Below are 26,511 nucleotides of genomic sequence, written 5' to 3' on the forward strand. Positions count from 1 at the left end.
TCTAATTAAAAGCAGGTAATTTACAATACATGCAATATATTCTGAAACCTGCTTGAAAAATTTCTTAAGAAAAATGCTAGAATGTTTTAAAAGGGTTTTCTTTGACTCAAAGATTTTACTAGACTAGACAACTGGAACAACATTGCTGTGTTGCAGCCAATTTAAATAATTAAAATAATATAATCTTAAATAAAATACAGCACAATGGAAAATGTAGCATTTTAGTAATGGGAAGAAGGTACCTCACTAAATAGATTTCATCAATGTTTTATGCTTTATATTCGCTTTCATCTGTGAATATTACAGTTTAGAAGGATAAAACACAGCTCTTATCAATGCTAATTATGTCTTACCCGCTTGTCCAGTGTCCTTTCTCTGACAAAATTTAGCAGGTGATCATTGACAAGCAAAAGATCTTTTTTAGCAGCAGTAACTATGGATACTATAACATCATGCCGTATGGCTTCCTCAGGATCATGTGATCTTACTTTCAGATATTCTGGAGAAAAAAATGAGTACGTGTAAGTATACAACTTCAGCTACTTTCCCCACTAGACAAAAACAGAAAATTTATTTTATCCTGCTTGAACCATCAGCAGTAAGAAGCCAATAGTTTTCTCCAAGACTAACTTGTATGTCAGTAAAACTTCATATTTACTTAGCATATTAAATATGTATATTACTGGCATTATGGAAATAGGAATTACATGGCTACAATTTTAAATTATTTCTAATAGTAGTTACACTATGTATACATTAGCAACTATCATAGCCAAGCAGGACTGGAGCTGTAGAGTAGAATAGACAGTGCTTGAGAACTTGCTAACCATACCATATGCATTTTAAAGTCTTGCATCAAGCTAGAAGCTACTCCCTTGCTGCAGACTCCATCCCCTTTGGCTCCTAGAGTACATTAGTTGCACTCCTGCTCATAACTTCTGTATTATCCACAAGGAATCTAGTTCACCTGCTCCAGGAACACTCAACAGTATGAGCCATGTAAGCATAGTAAGCAGGGACAAATCAAGGGACACTTCAAATTATAATACTTATTTAGACACATCCTTGTTTATCCATCTTAATTTTTCTAGTTTATTCTGATACACTGTTACTTATTTGCTAACACCAATAATCTTACACTATCGAAGCCTAAAAACCTCTGCTTTTAGGTGTCAAATTTGTTAGCTACCTATTGTCATTCTAAAAAGTTAGCAAATACAATGGCAAAGTTAATTTAGCTTTTTGGCTGTATTTTAGGTTATTTTAGAAGCACAAAAGGGTAGGAACACCCAAACAGAAGTTAAAATCACACTTCACTGCATACATCAGTGCAACACTGAGAGCTTTAAGAAACTTTGCAAATTTAAACTTTATTCTGAAAGAAATAACCAGACGTTACTATTCTCTCATGACTGTTCAATGACCAGTGAAAATTTTCAACTCTCATCTGAAACACTGGCCATTAACATTACTGGTAATTTGCCCAAGTGTCAAAAGACACATTTCAAAATAATGCTTTGCAGTTACAGAGTGTATGGAATTTTAAATCCAAATAAGCCTTTTCAACAAAACCTATTGCTTCACAGGAACATAAACTAAAACAAATGGAAAATAATGCCATTAAACAAAACAATGCTTATCTCCAATACCAGTGAGCCACAGAAAATTTTAAACAATTTCACTTTGTAAAGCTCTGTGGAGAGAGAGGAGGGGCAAGCAAAATTGTATTTCCCAGAGGATACCATTAGAGGAGGCACAAAATCTTCCTCCATTTTAAAAAATGATAAATTGAAAATATAAATTACTTTGGATCACAACTGACCTATTTGACTCTTCCAGAAGACTTAGAATTGTATTTTAACGTTATAATGAAACTGATACCTGTTAAGTCCTTTGCCAGATCAGGGTGGTTCATAAGGCAGTGACTTGCAAATTTGACACACTCAAGGCGAATAGGTACGTGGATATCATTAAACCTAGTTAGAAACAAGACAATGCATTACAACAAAAATTCCACTTCTACCAAAGCAATCTGTTGATTTCCACACAGTATCAGACATTTCTGAAAATATTTTTTATGCTTTCCATGCATGGCTACATGTATACAGCACCTCAGATTTCACAGTATAAAGTAGACTGTCTTTAGCTTAAAAAAAAAGTCTCATACTCATTTATTGATTCATGTTCTGAACACAGAAAGAATTATCTTCTCCTGGTACACATTAAAAGCTCCCAGGCAAACAAAAAAATATTAGAAATATGTATGATATATTTCCATTCCTTTTCTATAATGCTACACATAGTTAACCATGAGCCATGTATCAAAACCTCAAAATTTTACAAGACTGTGACATTCATCCTCGCTTTGTACTGCATGACAGACAACAAACAAATGCACATTTAGTCTACTACAAATTTCTTCCGAGATGGATCATTTAATAGGATTTCCTTTCGGAAGTCCAAACTCCATTTGAAATCTAGTATATTCATGTTTTTAATTTTTATATAAGTAATTTTATAACTGTTAATGCAATTAGTTACAGACAACTCTTCCAAAATTAAATGCATTTTCAAGCTATCCTCAAAATCCTGGGTATGAAACAAATTTAAAATGTAATTTTAGAACACCGTTGCTTTTGAAATATTTATCAAATAAATAGATTTTAAGGAATACCTATTTTAGTAAAAGCCAGATATGTTTTCCAAATAAAGAGATTTTCCTGAATGCTTTCTTCAATAACACAGCTATTATAACTTTGTGAAAATCTTTAGAAGCAGTAAATGCACATATGTGATTCATAATTAGCAAAACACAGTTATTGTGAACAAACTACACACAATCACTTTGTAACACAACATAGCATTTTCCTTCTCAATCAGATGTGATATTTCTTGATGACATTTCATGTTTTAAATACTTATGTATTTTCAAGCAAAATACCTTGTTTCTATTAAGTTTCTTCTATTCTTAAAATCAGCATTTCTTTGAGGACTCTCCTTTTGATGATTGAGTGCTACATTATAAACTATGGCATTTGCAATATATCTTAGAATTTATCCTCTTTTACTCAAATCAAAAATATTTTCTTTATAGTAGCCAAACTTGAGTTTCTCATGATTATAAGCTCCAGCTGTATTTTCTATCTCAAACTGGCAGAATATTTCAAAATACAAAAAACTAAGTATGTTTGCGGCATCGTAAATACTAGATACTTTTTTTAAAGTACTCCTACCGTTAAAAACAAACTGAAACTCATACACAAAGACTGCACATAAAAGCCTCAAAAGCAGTTTTAATACCAAAAATGTCATTTGATGCTGTTTTAAAATTAATTCATCATTGAAGAGTTTCACTTGTGAAGAAATTAAAATATTAGTTTCTCTTGACAATGGCAATAAAGCTTTTAAGGAGATGATTTGTAAACGTTCTCTCTAATGGCTACTAGACAGAAGTGGAAGATATGTGGAGAATTGCTTTAGCATTATCTGCCAGATCTCAGTTTATAAAGCAGCAGGAGGGAATTCACGCTTATCTGTGTCACTTTCAAAAAAAAAAAAAAAAAAAAAAAAAAAAAAGGCAACTGCATTTGACTTCTTTGAATGTTCTGCCTCCCTAGACAGGAAACTAAACCAGAATATACCTCCCCAGGTAGCACTGCCAAAGTGGTTTGTTTTGAGATGCCAACTCCGAATCCTTCGCCCCAAACATTTTTGCGAGAAGTTTTACAACCTGCAGACGTTCTTCGTTGTCATTGCTCTGGAAAATGAACAGATTTTTCTTAAATTGAAAAGGAAAACTAACCCAAAAACAGAACTCTGTTTTATACAGTTTTTACATCAACACACTTGCATATTTCTAGAAATATCACAATACAGATTAATAGATTTCTCTTATATACAAATGTCTATCTCAAGGAAAAAACCCTTCATTTTTTTTTTTGAAAAGACAAAATAATAAAGACTGAAAATTACAAACAATGTTGAGACAAAAAATGTGAACGAAGCCTGGTGAAAAATACATCTTTTTAACAGTTATTTACAGTTTACAGATTGTTAGGAAATCTGATATGTGCCTACAAAAATTCAGACATAACACAAAACTTACAGAAGTCAGCCAATGCATAAAGGTTTACAATTCTGTAGAACAGTATTTAATTGCTCAATTAAAAATATTAGTTGAAAATAGCAGTTTCCAGAATACAAGTTTCTAGAGAGAACATCAGACCAACTACCTAAGATCTGAGATCCAGAGGATGTGGTCCTGCATTTGAGCCTACATTCAAAACTGCTGAGGTACAACAGATAGTCTTCCTTTCATAGTGAAAATGAGCTCTAACAATGATAGTGGAAATATTCTGGAGAAGGTCTTGTTTTGTCATTGTTTTGCATTACATTCTTTAATACAACACACAGAATGAGAACCTTAATGCACACTTCAGAAATATATGTTAATAGCTGTGCAATTAGCATGTACTTACTGTTCATCATATTTTTTTTCCTTTGCTTATTAGAGAAAAGGGAGAAAACTCAATTGGATGCAACAATTCCTTGAAAAGGGGTAGCTAAAATTAATTTATATTAATTAGATATTATTAATCCCTTATATTCCCAGGTTTTTTTCTGGTATAAGATAAGAACTCAGTAAAATATTGGTTTTTTCCTAGCATCTTTGAATTCTTATTAGTTCAGCATCACCTTTTGAACATTAATAAGAAATAAGAGCACAATATAGCTGTCGAAATTCTTTTATATGACACCACAGTTTAGAGACAAACTATTTCTCCTGACTCAATAACATAAAAGGGCTGAAACGTTTGTCAGCATGTCCTTTTAATTCAGAACCCTAACAACAGTAAAAGCATTTGTAAAATCCTTAAAGTAACAGAGTAAGAGAAGTGAAGGATGCAGTAATTTCTAACAGTAATATATTATTACATTACAAAAGACTAATTATTTTGAATATACTTTAGATTTAGCAAATCCATTGATATGGTTTTTTTGCATTTGACTAATTTTTTTCCAATTAACATTCACATTGACATTACTGAAAAAATTCTACAACCACCTCCTTTTAATCTGCAATAAATGATATTTTTTTCTTAATGAGTTTCAGCCCATTACACTACAAATTCTTATTCTGTGGGGCATGGTTAAGAACTTCTAATTTCTTTTTTTGGCCTACATTAGTCCAGCCTTTGTGACTTACTTCCTATCCACTCTTGCTTAAAAAAAATGTTTAAAATATTACGCATCTCTGAAATTTTTTAGGAAACCAACAGACTTGGAGCAAGACACACCAGAATGTGTAAGAAGGAGCCAGGTGGAAGAGCTGGGAGCACACTAAACTTAATTATACAGACAGAAATATAGAGGAAAGAAACGACAACCAAACAGAACAAAACAAACTCACAAAACAATAAAACCCTAAAATATCCTTAATTAATTAGTTGCAGAAGAAGCTTTTACTGTATCAGCCATTAATCCAATTATAAGACAACTCACTTGTGTTTCTAGCCCTGTTGTAGAAACAAGAATTACTTGTGATTATGGACCTTGGTACGTAATTATTTGGTCCTTCTAAATTTTTTACTTTGATGTTGGCTTCCCTGAAACATGGTTATATACACTCCAAGGGATAACAAAAATAAACCTGTACTTCTTATTGAATGAATACACTGCTGCTACAGTCTCTCTCCTTTATTCTATTTTAATCTCCACTCCTTTTCTGAGGGTGAAAAAAAAAGCATCAAACTCTGAAAAAAAAAAATGTAATCTTTCTCCATTCTATGAGACACTCTGTACTTGAAGAGTCACACCCTTCACCTCTCAAGTACATTCAGCACTAACAGTGTTTCATCATGACTTGTCAATACAAATTGACAGTGAACATGGATATTTTCAGTTCCCCATACATGGTCCCAGCACACAGACAGCTGCTCTTTCTCCTAGACACTTAAGTCTGTCAGTAAGAGCAGCTGAAGCCAGTTAGATTGTTACCACTACCGAGTCCAAAAGAATAGGCAGCACTCAGGACCCGGAGAGATCTGGGAATAAGAAGTGGACATGTAACCTAATACTTTTGAAAACTTTAATTACCATATTCAGAAAAAAAGCCAGCTCTAAAATAAGATGTCAACCGTTTATTAATTTTATTCATTACATCATACTGGTTCAGTAAGATAAAAGCCTAACCCCCATGACAATTATTTCCAAAACAGTCTATTCATGAGCTTTCCGTTCTCCTAAATATTAAATGTTATTTGCTTTCTGTAACAGAAATTTCTAAAATTCAAGTATGAAATTTGAAAAAAACTTTCCTTCAGTTTCTTCTACTAGCTGACCTATATAATAAGTCATTCTTAGCTCTTTCCTGAGCCCTGAGCTTCTGTGTCAGTACTAGATCTCTGAACACATCACCTTAAAATGCCAAGATCAGACACAAATGACTGACCCTCACCAAAGAGGCTAAGTTAAATGAATATAGTGCTCATTCTCCTGTTAATTCCCCAGACTCCTTTCCATAATCAGGCAAAAACCAAATTACTAGTAAGATGCAACCATGATTTCACACAGTTTTTACAGAGCCTAACAACAGAGTTCTGCCACATGAGATCAAAGGAGCTCTTTCTTTACATAAATCTATAGAGCTAGGGCAGGTTAACCCCAGCCAAAATCACCCAAGTCCCTTCTCTCCAACAGAGAGAGGAAGGGAACAACAGGAAGGTTAAAAGGCCCATACATCAAGAGAACAAGAGTTCAATAGGTAAAGAAAAAACTATGTGCACAAGCAGAACAAAAAGAGGAATTCATTCACTACCTGCCATTGGCAGGGAGATGTTCTGGCAGTTCCTGGAAAGCAGGGTCTCACATAGGGCTCACTTGGGAAGACAAACAGCATGAACACAAATTAATCTTTTCCTTTTCCTTCCCCTGACCTTTTATTGCTGAGCACAGCACCCCTTTCAACCTTCTGCTCTACTCAGCCTATCTGGGGGGAGGAGAAATAGCACAGGAAGAAAGCCTTTACCTGTGCCTTCACTGTTGTACCAAAATGGCAAGGCGCTTGAACACTAGGTGGCCACATCGTTTACATCCCAAATAGTGAGTAGGTTCAACAGTATTAGAGGCACCTAATCTTTCTCACCAGTTTCATACTGAGAGTTTTTAACTCCTCTACATACGGTCAAACATTTATTTGGTCTCTGATGAGAAAGTCTTTGGATTTTGCCCCTATTTGAAGAGACAGTCTACAACCTTAAATCCATGAAGATAAATCAGAAAGCTTCCCAATAGAAAGAGTGCAAAAAAATTTCATGGAGATGGAGAGCAAGAGATTTGGATCCTGTCAGGTAATGAGTCACAAATTCAAAGATTTTTATTTACATCCTCAAACTTCCATCAAGCCACAAATCAACCGGAAGACAGTGGAGATGGCTTGGTGAAGCTCACCTAGTGGTTAGGGGAAAACCATCATCACTTCATTTTCAAAGCATGCCACAAAATCATAGGATCATAGAGTCATGAAGGTTGGAAAAATAGAATCTTTAAGATCCTTGAGCCCAACAGTGCATCGAGCACCACTCTGTTTACAAAGAAGCTATTACATCGACTTCCCTTCTCAAAAAGAGATAGTAATTCCACCACTTCCCCAGGAAGCCTATTCCAATTCTTGACAAGTCTTTAAGTGAATAAGTTTTTCCTAATACCAAAACTAAGCTTTCCATTTTCTCTGGTCCTGTCACTTATTACCTGGGAGACCAACCCCCCTACTTTGCTACAACCTGCTTTCAGGTTGTTGTAGAGTGAGTGATAGGATCTCCCTTGAGTCTCCTTATCTCAAGGCTAAATTAAATGTTAGAAGCAAAGAAGTAATATATTACACAGAAAGTCTGCTTCACGTACAGAATATGCAACTAGCAGTAATATTGCTGGTACCAGGAGGAATTTATTCAAATTCATGCAGAACTTGCCAATTTTACACCTGAAACCAAGCTTGCATCTCAGCTTTCAAGTGAGCCAGAACACTTGATGTCTTTCTCAGGTAAGTCTGCCATGAGTGTACTTCATCTGGCCAAAATTTGTTTTCACTTACTGCTTTTGAAGCCAACTAAAAAGAAATGCACATTTTCAAAAATATAGAGAAAATTATTCAATTTGTCTTTGTAAAGATACTATGTCCTCTTCCGTGTATTCAATGCATGCAAGATTAGATCATTCTGGCACTTCTCCACAACTCAGTTGTTCAGACAATCACAGCTTTCCTTCAACACTGGACACAAGAGGAAAGTTTTTCACCATGAGATCAATCAGCCACTGGAATAATCTCCTCAGAGAAATGGTAGATTCACTGATATGGGACATTTTAAGATCCAGCTAGACAGAGTGCTGAGCCATTTTGTCTAGACTGTGCTTTTGCCAAGAAAATTTTATCCAGATGATTCCTTGAGGTCCCTTTCAACCTGGATATTCTATGATTCTATGATCATCTGCTAAGGAATAATACAAATCTCCCAAGCAGCAAAGCAGCAATATGAGATCTTGGAAAACACTAACTCTCCCACTACCTCTTAAGCACTACTGGAGTATTTGCCTACTATTATCACAAGTCTGTATTCAAGAACTATATCAGACAATTTCATAGAACAAAAACTGGATGTTCCTGTGAAACTACATATTTGATCTAAATATACTATACAAACTTTCATTTAAATACCTAGTAGTCCATGGTAAGCAAGCTCAGAAGGACAAGGCTCCTTAACTGGGCATATAGAGACACAGTACTACATGCCAAACCCAGAAAAGATAAAATCACTGAGTCAAGCTTTGAATGATATGTAGGACTCACTGAAGCTCTTGGCTACTGTACTGTTAATTTTAATTGACCTCTATTGAAAAAGACAACTCCAATCTCCCAATTTCCAGTATGGACTGTCATGCATGTTGTTTCCTTTACCAGCCACCTAAACTAAGGCTTCATCAAGCTTAATATGGTTACTGTGTCTAGTTTCTTTTCATTCAAAGCAATAAAAAACTGGCTGTCTTCAACCATAATCACTCTGGGTTTCATTGAAATCACAGTTTCTTCTCAACACACTAATGAGCTATTTACTTGGAACTGAATTTTAAAAATGTTGACACTAGCTGCTGCTGTTCAGAATAAAGCTAAAGCTATTGTTGGAGTGGAAAATATTTAATCATTGTTGGCAGGTTTGCATGTAGAATGAACTTGTGCTGATCTCAGAAAAAACACAGGTTGACTATATTTCATTAATATTTTAGAACACTTATCTTCAAAATTCTCTTCTCACCACAGAAAGATCTTAAAGACCTCTCAACTCAATTTAGAGCCATAAAATGATTTGGGCTTGAAGGGATTTTTAAGGACATCCTTCAACAACCTGCCATGGGCAGGAACACCTTCCACTAGACCAGGCTGCTCAAAGCACCACCCAGCACAGCCTTAAACACTTCCAGAGGTGAAGCACCCACAAGTTCTCTGGGAAACTGTTTCCAGCATCTCAAAATTTAAACCAGGTATATCCTATTCCAAATAGATGTGCTTTTGTCCTTCTTTAGAAGATGAGTAATTTCTTCTTTAGAAGATGCGTAAAGTCAATGGAAAAAAATATGCATATATTATTTTTTCTTATAGCAAAGTATCAAAACACATACATGGAGTTACAAATTATTACAGTACTTTTGGAATAGCTACAAACTATATTAAGATCAAGAAGACAAGGAATAAGAGTGATAAGAATGTATGTATCAAAACCTATGTATCTATTGGAAACATTGTTAAACTCGACCTTGCAGACATCAAATATAAACCACTTACCCTTTAAGGGTTCAGACCACAGTGAGAAAACTACACTAAGGATGAAGGAGACAGAAAGCAACAAAACACATGTACATCATCTGAAAAGAGCACACACTAAATAAAGAACAGAAATGTAAACATGAAAAAAACGTGTTGTAAATTAAGGACTACAAAGAAAACATGGAAATGCTTAGGGCTGAAATCAGCTAGCTGAAGAAAGAGACCAGAATTTTTTCTGGCCTGGGTAAAGAGGGAACAAAACAAAACAAACAAATAAAAAGTTGACATTGGCTACTAGACTGATTCCAATAAACTAAAATTCAAAAATTACATCAGTATTGAAAATCATGAAATATGAATCAATGAAGGAGTAGGACAACAATTGAAAAACCTGCAGATTTTTGTGGACTTACAGATGGGAAAGGTACTGTAATTATATACTATTATGGCAGCAGGAAAGATCAAATATCCTGAATAACACTTTCAGCTGCAGAAGTACTATTTTTATTGGAGTGAAAATGATAATTGTTTGCCATCTGTAGGAACAGGAATTAAAGGCTGAAAAAAAGGTCTACTTTGAAGACACAGACACCAAGCAGTAAATTGAACCCTACTTCTCTCGGAAATGCGAACAGAATGATAAAGGCATTAAAAAACCCTCATCCAGGAAGTGTAGTGTGCCTGCCTAGAAACATTAGGGAAAAATAATAGGCATGAACAAGCCACTGTGATAATATATATTACCATAAGAAGAGGCCAAAGGTGCTACAAACCTAAAATCTGTCCTCTGCAATAAAAATATATTCAAACTTACATGACGCCCATTGCATATCAGCCCTCAAGCTTAGTAAAAGATCACATACAGAATAATACTAATCTAATTACAGTCCTCACAGAAACCCTGTGGAATGACAGACAGAATAAAAGTAGTGCCAAGGAGAATAAATAAGAGAACTAACTGCTATATCGCACTTGTCCAAGCGATGGAGACACTTTGAAAAAGAAGTCAAAAAGAAAAATACCAATTGAATAGAGACCTAGCACCAGCTATTCTCCAGACATATGAAACAAGTCTGAAATATCATAAGTCATTGCAGCAATTACAACAAGACATACTGATACATTCCAGTTGCCTGCTTACATCTGTCACAGAACTACAGTTTGGACAAAATTATTAGTATATATATTTAAAATATGAGGTCTTTCACAATAAGTAATAAGTAAACCCAGAAATAAAGCAGGTCGAGCCCTCAGGTCATCCAAAAAATGTAGTTATTGCTTGAAATATACAAGCCAAAACCATCTACCAACCAAATCCCAAATATATGCACACATGCACTGTAGGTTAATACACTTGAACTTAAATTACATTTTTGAGGAGTTTTATGGGTTTTCCTTTAAACAATCCAGAGAAGGTAATTTTTACATATAGTTATTTGCCAAATAATTTAAAGAACTTGTCAGTTAAGGAAAAAACAAAACAATAATGGTCAAAGCATACATGTTTCGCATATATAGAAAGGGTAGAAGTGTTTACCTTAAGTTTGAATTCGAGCTGTGGTAGTACAGAAAGCAAGAGGTGACTGTCAATATTGTATAACTCCAGAATCAAATCAAATACATGTTCTGACAGGTCACTAATTGATGTTTTACCAAGCATAAGGACTTGATTGAAGAACTAGGAAACAAAACAGATTGCACATCAAGAGTGAGAATATACATGCACTCTTCTAAATCCTACACTAAATCCTAAAACATAAAGTAATTTTTAACCTTACAACATTAATTTCACTCCTAAAAGAAAAAGGATGGATGGTAGCACACACAGATCAGAATTCCATAGCAGAAGTCTTGTATCAAGTATTATGCATAAAGGAAAACACATTAAACAAGGTGTTTGCCCCAGCAGGCCTAAAAATAATTCAGGACACACAGCTTCAAAGGAATTTCAGTGCATCATATCTTTTCATAGTGGGACTATATTCAGAGTTATTCCACTATCGAAAACCGTCATTTCAAAAGTATTCTAACATTTAAAGCAAGGCTGAAACAACTGGCTAATTACTACACAACACAGCTGACAGGTTGAGGAGTTGAAAGTAAAAGCATAGGAGAATTCTTATTTACAAGCAGCATAATGCAACTGTAAAGCAAATTTTCCTCTTGGTAAACTTGACATACTTGAGGGAAACTTCATGCTTCTCCTTAAAGAAAATATTTCCACACTATTTTCAACTACATCCTCTCTGATGGTAAGAGGCAACTAAAGAGGAATATAACTATTATAGTGCATTTTTCTGTAAGTTAAAGACCATCTTGAAGAAATGTTTTGCTTTTCAGGATACAGAATTGCCTGAATGTATAGAATCCGGGTTAGGAAAAACTAACTGATACTGTGTTTTTAATGTATCTCAAGAAAGAAAATTTTCAAAAGCTCAAAATACCTCTCTTGTGAGAAACAAAGAAAAGACGACTCCATATGCATTCTTCCTATGAAGGGAGATTCTTATTGTACAGACTTCCTCAAAGCTCAGAAAACTGCACCCAGTTTGTAATCTAGCCTTACAGATGAACAAAATTAAAAACACATGCCTATGCACCAACACCTTGCCAAACAGCAGGTTTGAAGTAAGTTTTTATAGAGGATTTAAAAAAATCTTAGGAAGTACCCACTTTCTAAGTATTACAAGTCTGAAAGTAACAAAAACCATTGAAGGTTTTCCAGTGATTTCAAGTTCCTGAGATTCTGGATAGATGCAGCAAGAACCACTAAATCCTCAAATGCTTAAAAAATAAGAGTTATTCTTTTTCCTATTGTGCAGCTCAAGTTAGAGCATATTCCTCTCTGATTGTTACTTCCCCTCATCCATCTTCTATTAGTGTCTATGATGTCTACATTCAATTTTGCTACAATCCTCAATTCACTCAGTTTTCTTTACTATCTCTTCTTAGATTGGTTCCTCTTCTGCTGTGTTAACAGCACTAAAATTCTGCTCCATCTTCAATTCTCTTGACTCTAAATAGTCTTATCTCCTCAATAAAAGACATATTTTGCTACAAAACAATGTGTTCATGTATTTTTATCAGAACAATACATATAAATACATTTGGTATTCCAGTCACTCTAAGGACTGAATTACAAGGTCTTCCAAGACAGTAGAAAGTAAATTATCCACTGCATTTCCTAAATCTCAAGTATTAAGTACTTAATAGTTTCTATATGGTAAAGAACTAGACTCAAAAGGACAGGTTATGCGGTCCTTCATTAATACAATCATTCTCTCAAAGAAAAATGACAATCTATAAAAAGTTCTTATTCAATCATTTTCATGCAATTAATTCTTTTTATAACACAGTTCTGTTACAGAAACTATTGATTTCCAAGTTTGTTTGCAGTCCTCACTTACATTGGTAATGTATGGTTCAATTGCTTGCGCCGTCCTCTTTAGTAAAGCTTTTGCCAAATCATAGGCTTGCTTGTTTAAATTCTGGGGGAAAACAAACAAAAAACCAGAAGAGTTATAAGCACATACATTTACCTTAAAACAAATCCAAGAATTTAAAGTGTACTGGTAAATGCATTAAATAAATAGCCTGTTCTTTTTATATTTCCAGTAATAAAAATAATATAGTAAAAACAAAGCTATTTCAAACAAAGCTTTGTAGTGTTCACTGGCATTACTGAGAAAAAATAAAAAAAACTCCAGGCAGATGAAGACTTACTTTTCAGTTGCACATCTAAAACTGATGCTCAGTGAACTCAGTGCCCTCATTTTACTGCTCCTCCTTATCAGCTTCTCCGAAAACCAGTAAAGTGGTACAAAGCAACACAAAGGCATTTAGAGTTACCACAGAAATGAGACCGAAGTACAGAAAATGCAATTCTGCTCTTGCATCAAGCAGCCACTGTGAATCACCACCACAGTCTCTCCATCACGCCATGCAAAGTTACTCAGTCTGCTGTCTAAGACTGCAAAGGGAAAAAACCCTAGAATTTCAGTTTATGGGAAAATAAAAACTAAACTAATAGAAGATATTTAAAAAACATAACCCCTCTTCAAAATTCCTATCCTTCCATTTGTCTAAATGGATTATTGCTCTATCATTGTTTTCTCCCTTTCTCTGCACAGATTCTCCACGCTCTAGTTGTTACATCCTTTCTCCAATTTTTGTATCACAATTATTTTTCAAAAATTTTCAGAGGAAAATGCAGCTCAGCCCTCGTGACACTCACTGCAGTTAACACACAGTCTTTAACTTGCCTACTGATAGAATTAAGTCAGGTGACTGAACTTGAAACACTACAAAGACTTATGCCTGAAGTGTCTGTTTTAGTCACCAATATAGAGAAGGTGACTAAAAATTCCAATTCTGGAAAAATACTTTAATATATAGAATACTTTCATCTTATTACAAAACCGTACAGTTATTCCATGTCCCAGGAAAGAGAAAACACTGCATGCTGGATTGTTCTTTATGGTCAAAATTTACAAAAGAGGTATTTCCACTGGAATAATTTGTTTTCTGTTATTCAAAATTGTAATGGTTCAGGAAATAAAAAGTACAAATTACTATAACAAGCAACGTATGCCACTTGCAATTCTTGTTCTGATCATTCTTGACTTCACAGTTCACCTCCAGCAACACAAAGAAAACCACTTTCACCTAGATAAGAGGGAACTGTGGATCATGAGCAAGATCTGGTTTAGTATAAAACAAGTCTAAACAGCAGACCTAGCACAGGAGAGTTCCAACAGGCAGATCTCTTCTGATTCACATTAATTACAGTTTCAGCTTTTATCTTTTGCACAGCAGTTCACTTCAAAGCTTAATGCTTTCCAAGATAAATGCTACAAGTGGCTATTTGCAACCCTGAGTAAGAAGTAAGTGTAATGCAAACATCTATCTAAAAAAATCTCTTAAGAGGAAAAATAGTCCAGAGCACAAGTGGCTAAGGAAAGCTAGCTATTTTTTCATGCCTCGTGTACTTGATTTAATAGTGCCAATAGTCATGACCCCCAAATGTCCAGAGGCCCCACTTTCTGAAAATAACAATATCAAAGAAGTCTTAAAAGAACATGAGTTTTCTCCTCGTTTTCCAGTTTCAGGGGAAAATAAGCAGAAACAAGCAGAAGTGGCACTGCCTAAGGTTAAAGGAAAAACAAGAGCAGCCCAGCCTTTACCAAGTAGGTTCAAAGACCTTTTACAGAACCAAACCTTCTGATTAATTCAACAGACACAAAAATATCCTAAACTTCCTTCTCCTTAAGGAGAAATTTTAAAAGGATAACATCTAATTTGACAAATTTCTTCTCTGCTTTTAGATAAGCTCTACTAGCATTATTATCTGTACAACCTGTTTGGAAAGACAATTGACGTGTATTTCAAGGTCTTTTAATGATTTAAGAAAGCCCTCATGATGGGGACAATCTTAATCAGGATGCCTTTAGCAGCATGTAAGCATTCAGTAGGCCTAAGGTTTTTAGAGTCCAGAACAGGGTAGGAACAAACCCATCTGTTGGTAACACTGTTTAAAATAATCATTAACAAGTACTACACCTTGAAGGAGAAAAACAAAATAAATACTGATTGATAAGTAGAAACCAAAGAACCACCCCTTAGAAGGCAGAACACAAATATTCTGCAAGAAAACTGAGCTTACATTTAACATCTGAACCAGACTTTTCCCCCAAAAACTTCCAGTTTTATTTCAGAAAATAATGTTAATAAACAGTGGAGAACATTTACATTTTTTAAAACCTTGGGAGACCTCCACCAATAATATCTGAATAGAGGCTATCTTGGTCAACCACAAGGTCTCTCCTTTGTCTCAATTTCTGCCATGATCTTTAGGCATTTCTTGCTGGTATTTCAAGGTTTTTATACTTTGGGAAAACAATAACAGTTTTGTCAGCGCATTTTTCATACCTGCTTTTCTCTAGAATGACAAAGTTGTATTTTTTGACAGAAGAAGCAGTGTTAGCCTCTCTGACAGTATGGCACACACATTTTTGCACTTACACAGACAATATTCTCCAGCAGAGTATGCCACAGAGTCAAAATTATTTGTTCTTGTGCGAGGGGGTCAGAAGTGATGGAAATTCATACAGCCAATTCAATTGACTTTTTCTCAATTACTTTTTTTCCAGTTACCTCTTAATAACCAATTTAACACAGATCAAAAAATATATGAGAGTGAAATAATTTTTACCCACCCCTTAAAAGAAAAAGAAAAAAAAAGGCAAGTGCCTTATATTTTATTTACAAGGAGATGACTAAAACTAGCATCAATCCAGCCTTTGTTTTGTAGTTTTGAGAGGAAATCAAATGCTAAGTCTGCATCTAGTGCAAATAATCCTGAAAAGCTTATTTTTTACATATTATTTACTTTGAATTTAAAAAGCATCTTCAGTTATTATCAATGGCAGAGCAGCCAAATTAGTATCCAAGAGCGCCTGACAGAACAGTTTCAAGAGATTCTCTTGTTCTCCTTGGGAAGGTAAACAGATTAAGGACAGCTGACAAAGAAAAGGCTTAGCTGAGGTGTTGCCAAGATAACACTAAATAATAAGCAGATTCCTAATAGAGACAGTTAAGAATTTTAATTGTCAATATCACTTTTTCTAAAACATAGGCATGCAAAGCACGTGGGATGTGCAATGTAGGATTCCCTGTAATGATCTTGAGGTTGAAAATGGAACGTTGGCAAACACCCAAGGAAATCAAGTACAATTTGCCTTCTAACACACTGCACAAACACAAAATTGTTTGCAGGTCTGCCATAAAAGCACTATAATACAAAAAGATCATTAAAGGGGAAATTAACACTATTAATTTTTCTTGCCTTTTCATACTAACTGTCTCTTCCCTTGCTTTTAGGCTTATCTGGGTTTAGGTCACTTAAATTCAAAAGAATTTTAGTGGAGTTGATAGAAAAGAAGAGAAAATACAAAATGAAAGAATAATTCAGCATCAAAATCAAAGAGTTAACACACAGTCACACAAGTTACATTTGCCATTTTACTGGCTTATCTGACAGCTGTACTAGTCAAGCAAGCCTGTGCACACTTCAGCATGCCTCTCTTCTGATATTGGTACTTTCATTCAGATTTACATTAGTATGGCTTTTATCCTGACCAAATGAGATGGATGACAAACTTCAGGGAGATAGAGCAGTTCAGAGTTGTCACTTCAGTGACTACTAATTATGGTATACAGACGTTGCTAATATATCATGTGCCCAGTATATACTCTTTATATCTGACATTTTGTAGCCATCCTGTGAGCACCACTGCTTTTTATACTTACCACTCAGGACTATGAACCTTTTGTAAACTGCTCAAGTAATTACTATAGCTCTTAAAAATATTAATGTAATTTTTGCATAAAGCTGTCTAATGTTGAATTTCAGCCACCGGATGAACCTCCTAAGTTCCAACACATGCATGTGTTCCCAACACATACTTACGGACCCACAGGTTAGATAAATTATACAGGCTGAGATTTGAGGAGCTCAATCTTGTTTTACCAATACAACTATTTTCTATGATGCAGCCATTCAGTTCACAAAGCCACTAAAAATTCACTCTCGTACACAACTTTCCTTTTGGGCATATTAAAAATACATCACTTGCCTGTGTCAATTTCTATAGATGCAATTGTCTTATCTTCAACAATCTCTCAATCTGATAATCTTCAAACTGAGCTAGTAGCAGATCTATGTTCCTTCCACTCTGTCAAAGATATTTTTTTGGTCCCTAGGAAATCTGGGGATTCCCTACAGATCATTAAAACAATGTCTGCCCTTATGCCATTTTTGGTGACCAGTCTTATCATTCAACTTTCCCTTTCCACAGCCCACACAGCTGAACAGTGAGGTCAGCCAAGACACAGTTCTTTTTTACGGTGGACCTTATCCTTTATCTCCTTCTAGTTGTGTTCAATGGAAGAGTGGAAAAATTCTCAACTCTGAATTTATTATACTTATCCAGCTTGACATCAGCAGCCAAAGAAACCAGTTATAGGATGCAAATTTTAAATAATTTTAAATAAAAATTCACTATGTGAAGACTTTGAGATGAAACAGAAAAATATTAGAAGCTCCTTTACATTAGTATGGAAAAAAATAAAGGTCAACACATTCAGAATACAGTCTGACATTATGTATCTACTTCAGTTAAAAAGCAGGCTATAAATAAACATCCTAGCCATAGAAAGACTTAGATTGAAAGAAAAGCAGCAGAAAATGCAAACCTCAAATATATTTCCCTTATTAAAATACTCAGTCAGTAATTTTAAGTCCACTACAAAACAAAATTGTTTTAGTGCTATTAATTCTTCAACTCAAAGTCAGTTTATTAAACATGAAACATAAAAACAGTATAGTCAAATCAATTGGAACACAGATGATGCAAGGAAACAATAGATTCTTAATAAGACAGCTTCTTAACTGAGGAAAAAAAAACTTAAGTATTTTGCATATTCTTGCTTTTGTTTTTTGTATTCCAAAGCTTTACTTCATAAATCTGGACTTTAGCTACATAAATTTCAGTCTAGTCCTGGTATACAAGTACAAACTCCTTGAAGGACACAGCTAAAACATTTGCTGTGGTGGAAAAAAAATTACTAACTTATACTAAGCATTTAGTCTTTCATTGTCAATAGAAAATAATTTATGTGTTATTTATTCATTGAATTAATGGCTAGTAGTAATGGCACACTAGTAGGCATTCCAAAGCATCGCTCTGTTAATAACCACTTAACCTTACACTTTTTAGAAACTACAGCAGTTAACACCTTCCTGAACACATTAAAAAAAAAAAGCTACTAGAATTGTCCTAAATACAGCTAAAGATATATTTTCCAGATAAATTCCCACAGTCTTTTGTTGTCATGCACAACTTACAAGTGAGTAGCCCATGAGATTTCAGTAGGACACAGATTCCTGAACTAAGGAGTCAGACTTCCGTGATTTTTAAACATTTAAGTACCACAACACATGCACAGTTCTGAAGTTTTTCCTTTAGTTCATCTATAGGAGACTTTTTTAAAAATATGACATTGTTCACTAAGGTAAGACAACCATTCCTTGGGCTCCTCCTGAACCACCATTTCTGCACACAGTTTTTATTCTATGGCTGCATCAGAAACAGAACACCATAAAGCCAACATTTCTGAAATACAACAGAGCCAATTACAAATCAGCAGTGGTAATTACTTTTTCATACCCACTCAGGGCAGCACCTTAGTTTGAACTGTTGATACAGGATTACATGAATGAAAAACTTTCCAAAGGATGTTTGTCACTTCTCTATTCCATTCTACCAGCATTGATGGGACATTAGAAAATTCTGTTTAAATTCATATGACATTCAGCCTTTTAGATTACTGTGACCACTGATCTCTTGCTTATGGAAAGTATATCAGAGTAATGAAACTAGACTATATTTTCTGTCTATTAAAATTACTTGTTTGCTAAAAGAAATCCAGATAATACAAAAACATTTGTTACAGCCATTATCTCAATTAGAGCGACATATCTGAACACATACATCCAAGAAATCATGATTACAAAAAAAAACTGTAGAACAAAACAAAACATAAGCCACTAAGTCTTACCTTATGTGCTGGCACTAGATTAACTAACACTGTATCCAAGAGTTCCTGTGACACAGTATCACCCTCACAAATGATAGAGCTCATTAGATCAACCATGTGCATGTGTACTTTTTGGTTATGACCATTGCTGAAATTAAAAACAAGAATTCTTAGAGTAATATCAATATAAAGTAAAACTTCTGTTCCTAGTACTGCCTGTGGTGATGGCAAACAACAAGGAATAAAATCAGCAAATCACAAGTTTTCTTAGAAATCAAAATACTTTGATTCTTTGATTGCGTGTTATCGTCATTCTTAAATTTCATGTTCTCCTCATTCACTACTGCAGTAAGACTGTATCTGTCCCTACAATGAAAAGACAGTGTATTAGAGCACCCCTCTGCTCTGTCCAGCACTGGAGAGACTTCCTCTGGAGTGCTGTGTCTGGTTCTGGACTTCCCAGCACAAAAGGGACATACACATCCTGGATTCAGTCCAGCAAAGGTTCACAAAGATGATTAAGGGTCTAGAGCTACTCTCATGGAAGGAGGGACAGAGAGCTGACATCTTTTTTTTAGCCTTGAGAAGAGATGGCTTAGGAAAGAACTGACAAGTTTAAATACCTGATGTTGGGAGTAGAGAAGACAGGGCAAGACTGTCTTGACACCACACACTCAGTGGCTTCCAGTCACAGAACAAGATGCAGAGGGCACAGGGTGAAATACCAGACATACCATTCAGACAAAATAAACCTTTTAAATAAAAGGGTGATTGAGCACTAGAAGGCTGCCGAAAGATGGCACAGCCTTTCCATCCTTGGAGATGCCCAAAACCTAACTGGCTACAGTTCTGGGCAATCTGCTCAAGCTGACCTGGTTTGAGCAAAGGGAAAAGACTAGACTACCTCTAGCAGTACCTTCCCGTGTCCACTACTTTCTGACTCATGTTTTCACAGCCATAATCCTCCAAATTCCTTAGAATTGCATATTACACCATTCAATTTCAAGAATAGAATAAAATAAATGCAATTTATTTTGTAAATTACAATTTACAAAATTGTAATTGTAAATGACAAATCTAAGTTTCTTAGGAAAAAAAGATGATGTGCACTGTCTTGATTCATTAAAACAGAAAAAACTGACAGTTCTGCTACCTTTAGTTAAAATGAATTACAAAACTCAATGCTAAAAGTTAGAACTCTGACCTCAATCATGCAACAATATACTGTGAAATTTGAGGTGAAAATACTTACTTTATTACTGAAAATAGTGTTCTATACAGCTGTGTAAAAATCTCATTGCTGTCTTCTAATTCAAAACATATGTTATAAGACTTGACCCAAGCAATGTTCTGTGTTGGAACAAGAAAAAATAAAAGAGTAGTTAACACAAGATTAAATTGAAAGATTATGTTTAACAATTATTATGAAATGAGTTATGAAACTTACCTCAAGCAAATAAAAGTATCGATTAAACTGGGGGCTTTTTGTATCTTCTAAACCTTTAAGTTGCCTTGTTATGAACATAAATATATCCTGAAAAGAAAGAAGCGCTAGTTATTCAATCAACTGCAATTAAATCTTCAAAATTAAATAATTACCTTTTAAAGTTACTTGCATTATTTAGTCACTTCAAAATATGCAGCAATAACAGACATTATTTCACTATCAAAAGAAGATCATCTACAAAAACATCATGGAAAATGTCAAGGAGTAATTTTAAAATATTTCATATTTCTTTAAAGGGTTGAGAAAGTAACATTTTCCAAAGAAAAGCATTCAACTTGACAAACACAGCTGCAACTGTCTGGCTGCAGAAGTCAAGGGATTATTATTCAGCAGGACAATGAATTTAATATTTTTACTTCATATTACAATCAGTTTCAAAAAACGGGGAAAATAGCAGTAGGCAACTACATCTTTCCTAAATGTTCACCCTATATTGTTTGCGCATTTCTCGGTCATCAAAATACTGACACAGATAACATCTCTTGCAAAAACTAATAAACCAAGTTCTTTCTGCTTCCTCTATCAACTTTCACCAACAGAAGACTCCTTCAGAAAAAGTCTCACACAGAGTAAATTGAAGCATTTTACAAGGAACAAACAGTCAATTAGGAACTAAACAGAAATATACAGGAAGGTATATTTTAATTTTTTTTTATATTCAGATAATTAACAGCTGGAAATTCACAACTACAACTATATTAATCTGATACAATTATATTAAATCACAATATTTAGAAATAAGTATCACCAGAAACACTCTTCACAGCCTCAACTACATCTATGTTTCATCTAATAACTCAGGTGTAAATCAAATAAATTCCAAAAGGCATAAAGTTGCCATAATAGAATAGAGCCCAACTGTTAATCCTGAAAATCTATCCTAGAAATAGTTATAAGGCATTTCTGTAACACTTTCAAAATGACCAATTCCCCTAAGTCCCCCAAGAATAATACACAGAAAAAAGACAAGAATATAGTTTCTTTTTTTCCAACACTATAACCACAAAATCCAGCCTTAATCATTAAGCTGAGCACTTACTGTGGATCTAGGTAAAATCAAGAACGAGATTACACGTGATATCGCCAACTCTTGGCAAAACAGCACAGCAAACACAATGCTCAGAGCTACAGCTACAATAATGTTTGAATATGGTTTTAATTTTGAAGGATCACTGTCTGGTTCACACTTCAGATCCTTTATAGAGCACAAAACCTAGACCCTTTAGCTAAAATTAAATCAAAAGACACATCTAATGGTCTCCAACCACTCAAAAGCATTCTGTTCCCACGCAAAAGCTCATCTGAAGAATCCCTCCTTTAAAAATTAGTGTATGAACACTAGCAGGCCATCAGTCCCCACTCAAAATGAAAGCTGTTTTATGGAAAGCACTGGAAGGTTCTGTGAAGTTTAGAAGACATACAAACTGAGTCTCAGGGAAGAGTAAGAATGTACTGAAGAAGAAAGGGGGCATATGACAGACTGACCAATGCCAAACATAAAAACTACTTAATCTTAGAACCCATGATCTGTGTTAATTATTTCTGTTAAACTTTACCTGTAGAGGTAAATCTCAATCAGTTCATTTAACCCAGTATCTCAGTTTTTACCCTACATGCCAGTATGCAATATTTACCTACTTAATGTGATTCAAAGACCCTACTAATTTCCCAAAAGAAAGTTCTCATGACTGTGCCATATATAACTACAGACATTAATGAATAGAATATATGTACAGTAAGTCCAACACCTGAATGCTTCAATTAACAGCATGGTTTGAAAAAGTAAGCGTTTACTCACAAACTATTTTTAATTTTTAAAGAAAGCAAGACAGACTAAACTCAGAAGTACTCACTAATTTTTTAGTATCTTATGTACTATGACCATATTGTACATAGTACATAATATGACAAATATTTTTTCCTGTTTTAAGCACACATAACATACTACTTGAACATGCATTTATAAATTCAAAATACAGGCTAAAATAAACTTTTGCTGCAGCCAAAAAATTGCAATAATTTCACAACTGGATAATAGGTTTTAGCATGAGACCGTGTAAAGCAAGTCTACATTAGAATCTAGATTTCAAAGACAAAAGTGCTCACACTTCAACTTTAGGGATTTTTTTTGGGATTGCTGTCTTGATGCCAACTACATAAAGGCTTTAGTAATCATCAGAGCCATGGTTCTCACCATATCTGAAGTTCTGCTACCATATACCCTTTTTAAAATCTACATTTCAGCAGAGACAGGCACACAGTCCTTCTGTTCAAGTAATTTTCAATGGACACATACAAATTATTAGATTATCTTCCCACCAAAATATTAAATTTGGGCTCTAGGCTTCACGTGGACTGAGGAGGGCTCAAAGTTCAAAGTTTCGAGATCCCAGAAGAGCAAAACCTACTTTAGCTCTATTTTTCTTTTACTCATGGCATTTTCCATCCCTGTTATCAATGCTCTTTTCAGTGATCAGCAAAGAATATAAGATTTACACTGATGATACACATGAAAGACGAAAACCTGAGATTCTTATCCCTTTCCTCAGCATCTCACTTGTACAATGTGTAAGTTACAAAGAGATCCACTGAGTCTGAAGCAAGGGCAAAAACTTAAGATTTAAGTCTTGTCCTCTCAAGAAATCAAGCCTTTTCAGCACTTCCCTTTGCCATTTTTAACTTTGGTGTTAAACATACAAGAATAGACTCAGCTACAGTATGGATTTGATATTAAATACTGGGTAAAAATAGTCCCAAGGTATAACCCAAGAGGAAGCATTCTTCCTCTTACCTCTGTCATAAAGTGGAGGGAACTCTTCGACATTTCTATCAGAGCTTGTCCTGCAACCACAAAAGCTGATTTCAGAGGAAACGGGTTTGCAAAAAACCTACCGAAGCAGCCCTAGGCAAAGGTCCCTACTGTTTAGCTTTTCTTTATTTCTCAAAATGTGTTTAGAAAACTGCATCCAGAAACTGAATTCTGAAATCCACACAGATTACAGAACTCAATGCTAGCACTAGAAGTCCCTCATCCATTCCAAGTTCTGTCCAAGCAGTGGTTGTAGTATACTGATACTTAAGGTATGAGATTGGAAGACTGTAAACCTTCCAGTATTATACATTAAGAAATCTGAAGCTTAGTAGCATTTGGGAGATTAAATACTCTAAGGAGGAATGTAGCCCAACTCAGAAAAAGAAATTAAAGCTCTTAGTCTAACAAGCAAATGAAAACATATGCTCAAAACTGAAATAAAACCAGACTTAAATATAGGACAGTAGAGAAAGCTAGTATTATCTCCAGTTGAACATGGTGCAATCAATAAGTACAGGAAGCAGATGTTGTACCTCTGATTACACACTAATTCAGAATTAAGAAAACAGAACTAAGAAAAATCCCTAGATATCTGTCGAGTTTGTCTGTTAACAAAAGATGTACTAAGGCAGTTGAAACTGCCCTGTTTCCCTAATTAGGAAGCACTGATGGTGCAACCACTAGATGAGAAATTGAGTGATTTTCTCTTAAGTGATAATAGATAGATCATCCACCACAACCATCCTACTGTGGAATAAACAAAGACCAAACTAAAAACAAAAAAGACCACACACTAAATCAGAGACAAAAAAAGCACGCATTTTTCAGTGTCACTTTCACCTGGTTTTTGTAAATTTACCCCAAAACTCAGTTCACCACTCTAGATTCTGACTGCGCTAGAGAAACAGTTCGATTTTGATAGTTGGGAACTAAGTTAGATTTCTACTTTAAAAAGTAAAAGAACCCACTAAATAATATAAAATTTATTTCTTTCTGGAACAAGTTAGTCAGATCTGTACTTCCTTTTCAAACCTGACATTTCTCTATCAACCATCTCCATCTAGTGGGATCAGTGATGTTTGTAATTGCAGAATTTTCCAAGTCACATCAAATATCATTTAACTCTGTACAAAAGTACTTTATATTTGTTTCAACAGAACCTTTATCTATAACTATACAAGTACCCGCCTCTTGGTAGTTTAATTGGAGATCCATGGGTATTTTCCCAAGTGAAGGTATTAGCTATCTTGCAAGAGATTGTGATAAAAGCTATAATAATCAATATTTCTAAAGTAAAGCAACCTGCAAATCCCAAAAACAGTTCAATAAAATAATTATTTTCAATACAAATCCAAAACTCTTCAAGTTATTTGAATATGTATTGTTTAGCCCTTTATGTCATGGACAATTGACTTGACCAATCACATTCAAAAATAAAGTGAAAACTTTGAACTGTTTTGGATGAACCAGAAATGAAAGGAGGGAAAAAGCAGTCATTATTACATTAATCACTGAGTGTAAAAATCACGTGCAGAAAAAGAGATTAATTTTATTTACCTTCAGTTTATCCGGTGAAGTGTATGGAGCTTCAGGGGCATAAATTCTGAAAATATCAGCAAGACAACATGCTACCAACAAACGTACATCCTTATCAGGATGTTTGAGGAAAAAATCTGAAGCAAGATGTAAAGCAAGATTTAGGTAGAGCTCCTTTTCTTCTTCAGAGTCCTGATCCATATCCATGAAAGTTTTCACAACCATCTAAATAGACAGACACACATTAGCACATAAAACTAAATACTCTGTGTAACAGAATCCTTACTAAAAGTTACTTTTCTGGTTTAGTGCAACTTCTGTCCGAAGCATTATTAGCTATGCAGTAGTACTTACTTGAGTAACCTGTGTTCTCATTTTTCAGGGCATAAGAAAGACCTCTATTAACTGTCCCAGCACACAGTCTCAGCAGAAATACTGAAAGCCTAGTTGGATACTTCAAAAATCTTTTTGAAAAACCATGTAATCAACTTGGACAATTGAAGAAGTGCAACAGCATTCACCGTTATAGTCATTCATTTAAAAATTCAGCAAATGGCAGAACTTTATTAAAAAATATTTATTTCTCCCTCAACTATTCAGTGATAATTTTTTTTCCTCCTATTCTCTTTCAGTTTCAGGGTTTTGCCTATTACTGCTCTGATGAAAATTCTATTCCCTGTGCTGTCCAGAAGCAGAGCGCACACTTTCAGGAAATGCATATATAAATCCAGGCAGCTCCACAGCATGGATGCTGTCCAACAAGACTGAAATGATCACTAGGATTATTAGGATCCAGTTACTGAAGTTATGGAAGAAAAAAAGGGGCCTGGGACACCAAATATTTAACATGCTGAATAAAAAAAAGCAGGAAAAGCTATATTTAATAACTGTTAGTTGGTGAGAATTCTTACATTTTTCTGAAGGAGAGAAATTTATTGACAAAGCAAAGTAATTCCTTATCTATCTTGCAAAAGCAGAGTTATTTTAAGGCATTCAGCTCTTGTAAAATTAACAAAATTATACTAAAGACTTATTTACACAATCCTGAGAATTAAAGCAAAAACTCCCATCTATTTCCTCAGTGCAGGAAGAGATACTATTCAAAGAATAATAATGTCAAGTCCTAGAATCCTATAACACTGCCAATACTTTACTTTGCTGCTGTTTGTTGTTTGGTTGGGTTTTCTCCCTCCCTCCAAAAAATTTACTGTAACCAGTCAGGGAGCAAGAAGCCCAACTGAA

At 34.7% G+C, this 26,511-nt stretch overlaps 1 protein-coding gene across 3 annotated transcripts in view; it reads right to left on the reverse strand.

Moving 5' to 3' along the window:
- Positions 1-26,511, reverse strand: part of PDS5B (PDS5 cohesin associated factor B) — a 106,087-nt gene that overhangs the window by 57,148 nt on the left and 22,428 nt on the right. For all 3 annotated transcript variants that reach the window (XM_021541936.3, XM_021541934.3, XM_021541935.3), the window contains exons 3-11: positions 25,291-25,494; positions 20,862-20,948; positions 20,667-20,764; positions 19,436-19,562; positions 13,225-13,305; positions 11,355-11,495; positions 3,642-3,757; positions 1,882-1,976; positions 354-499 (exon numbers count right to left, since the gene is read on the reverse strand). In XM_021541936.3, the coding sequence (XP_021397611.1) occupies positions 354-499; positions 1,882-1,976; positions 3,642-3,757; positions 11,355-11,495; positions 13,225-13,305; positions 19,436-19,562; positions 20,667-20,764; positions 20,862-20,948; positions 25,291-25,494 (1,095 nt within the window). The remainder of the gene's footprint in view (positions 1-353; positions 500-1,881; positions 1,977-3,641; positions 3,758-11,354; positions 11,496-13,224; positions 13,306-19,435; positions 19,563-20,666; positions 20,765-20,861; positions 20,949-25,290; positions 25,495-26,511) is intronic.

The sequence above is a fragment of the Lonchura striata genome, chromosome 2 (assembly GCF_046129695.1).
Source record: "Lonchura striata isolate bLonStr1 chromosome 2, bLonStr1.mat, whole genome shotgun sequence".
NCBI classification, from domain to species: domain Eukaryota; kingdom Metazoa; phylum Chordata; class Aves; order Passeriformes; family Estrildidae; genus Lonchura; species Lonchura striata.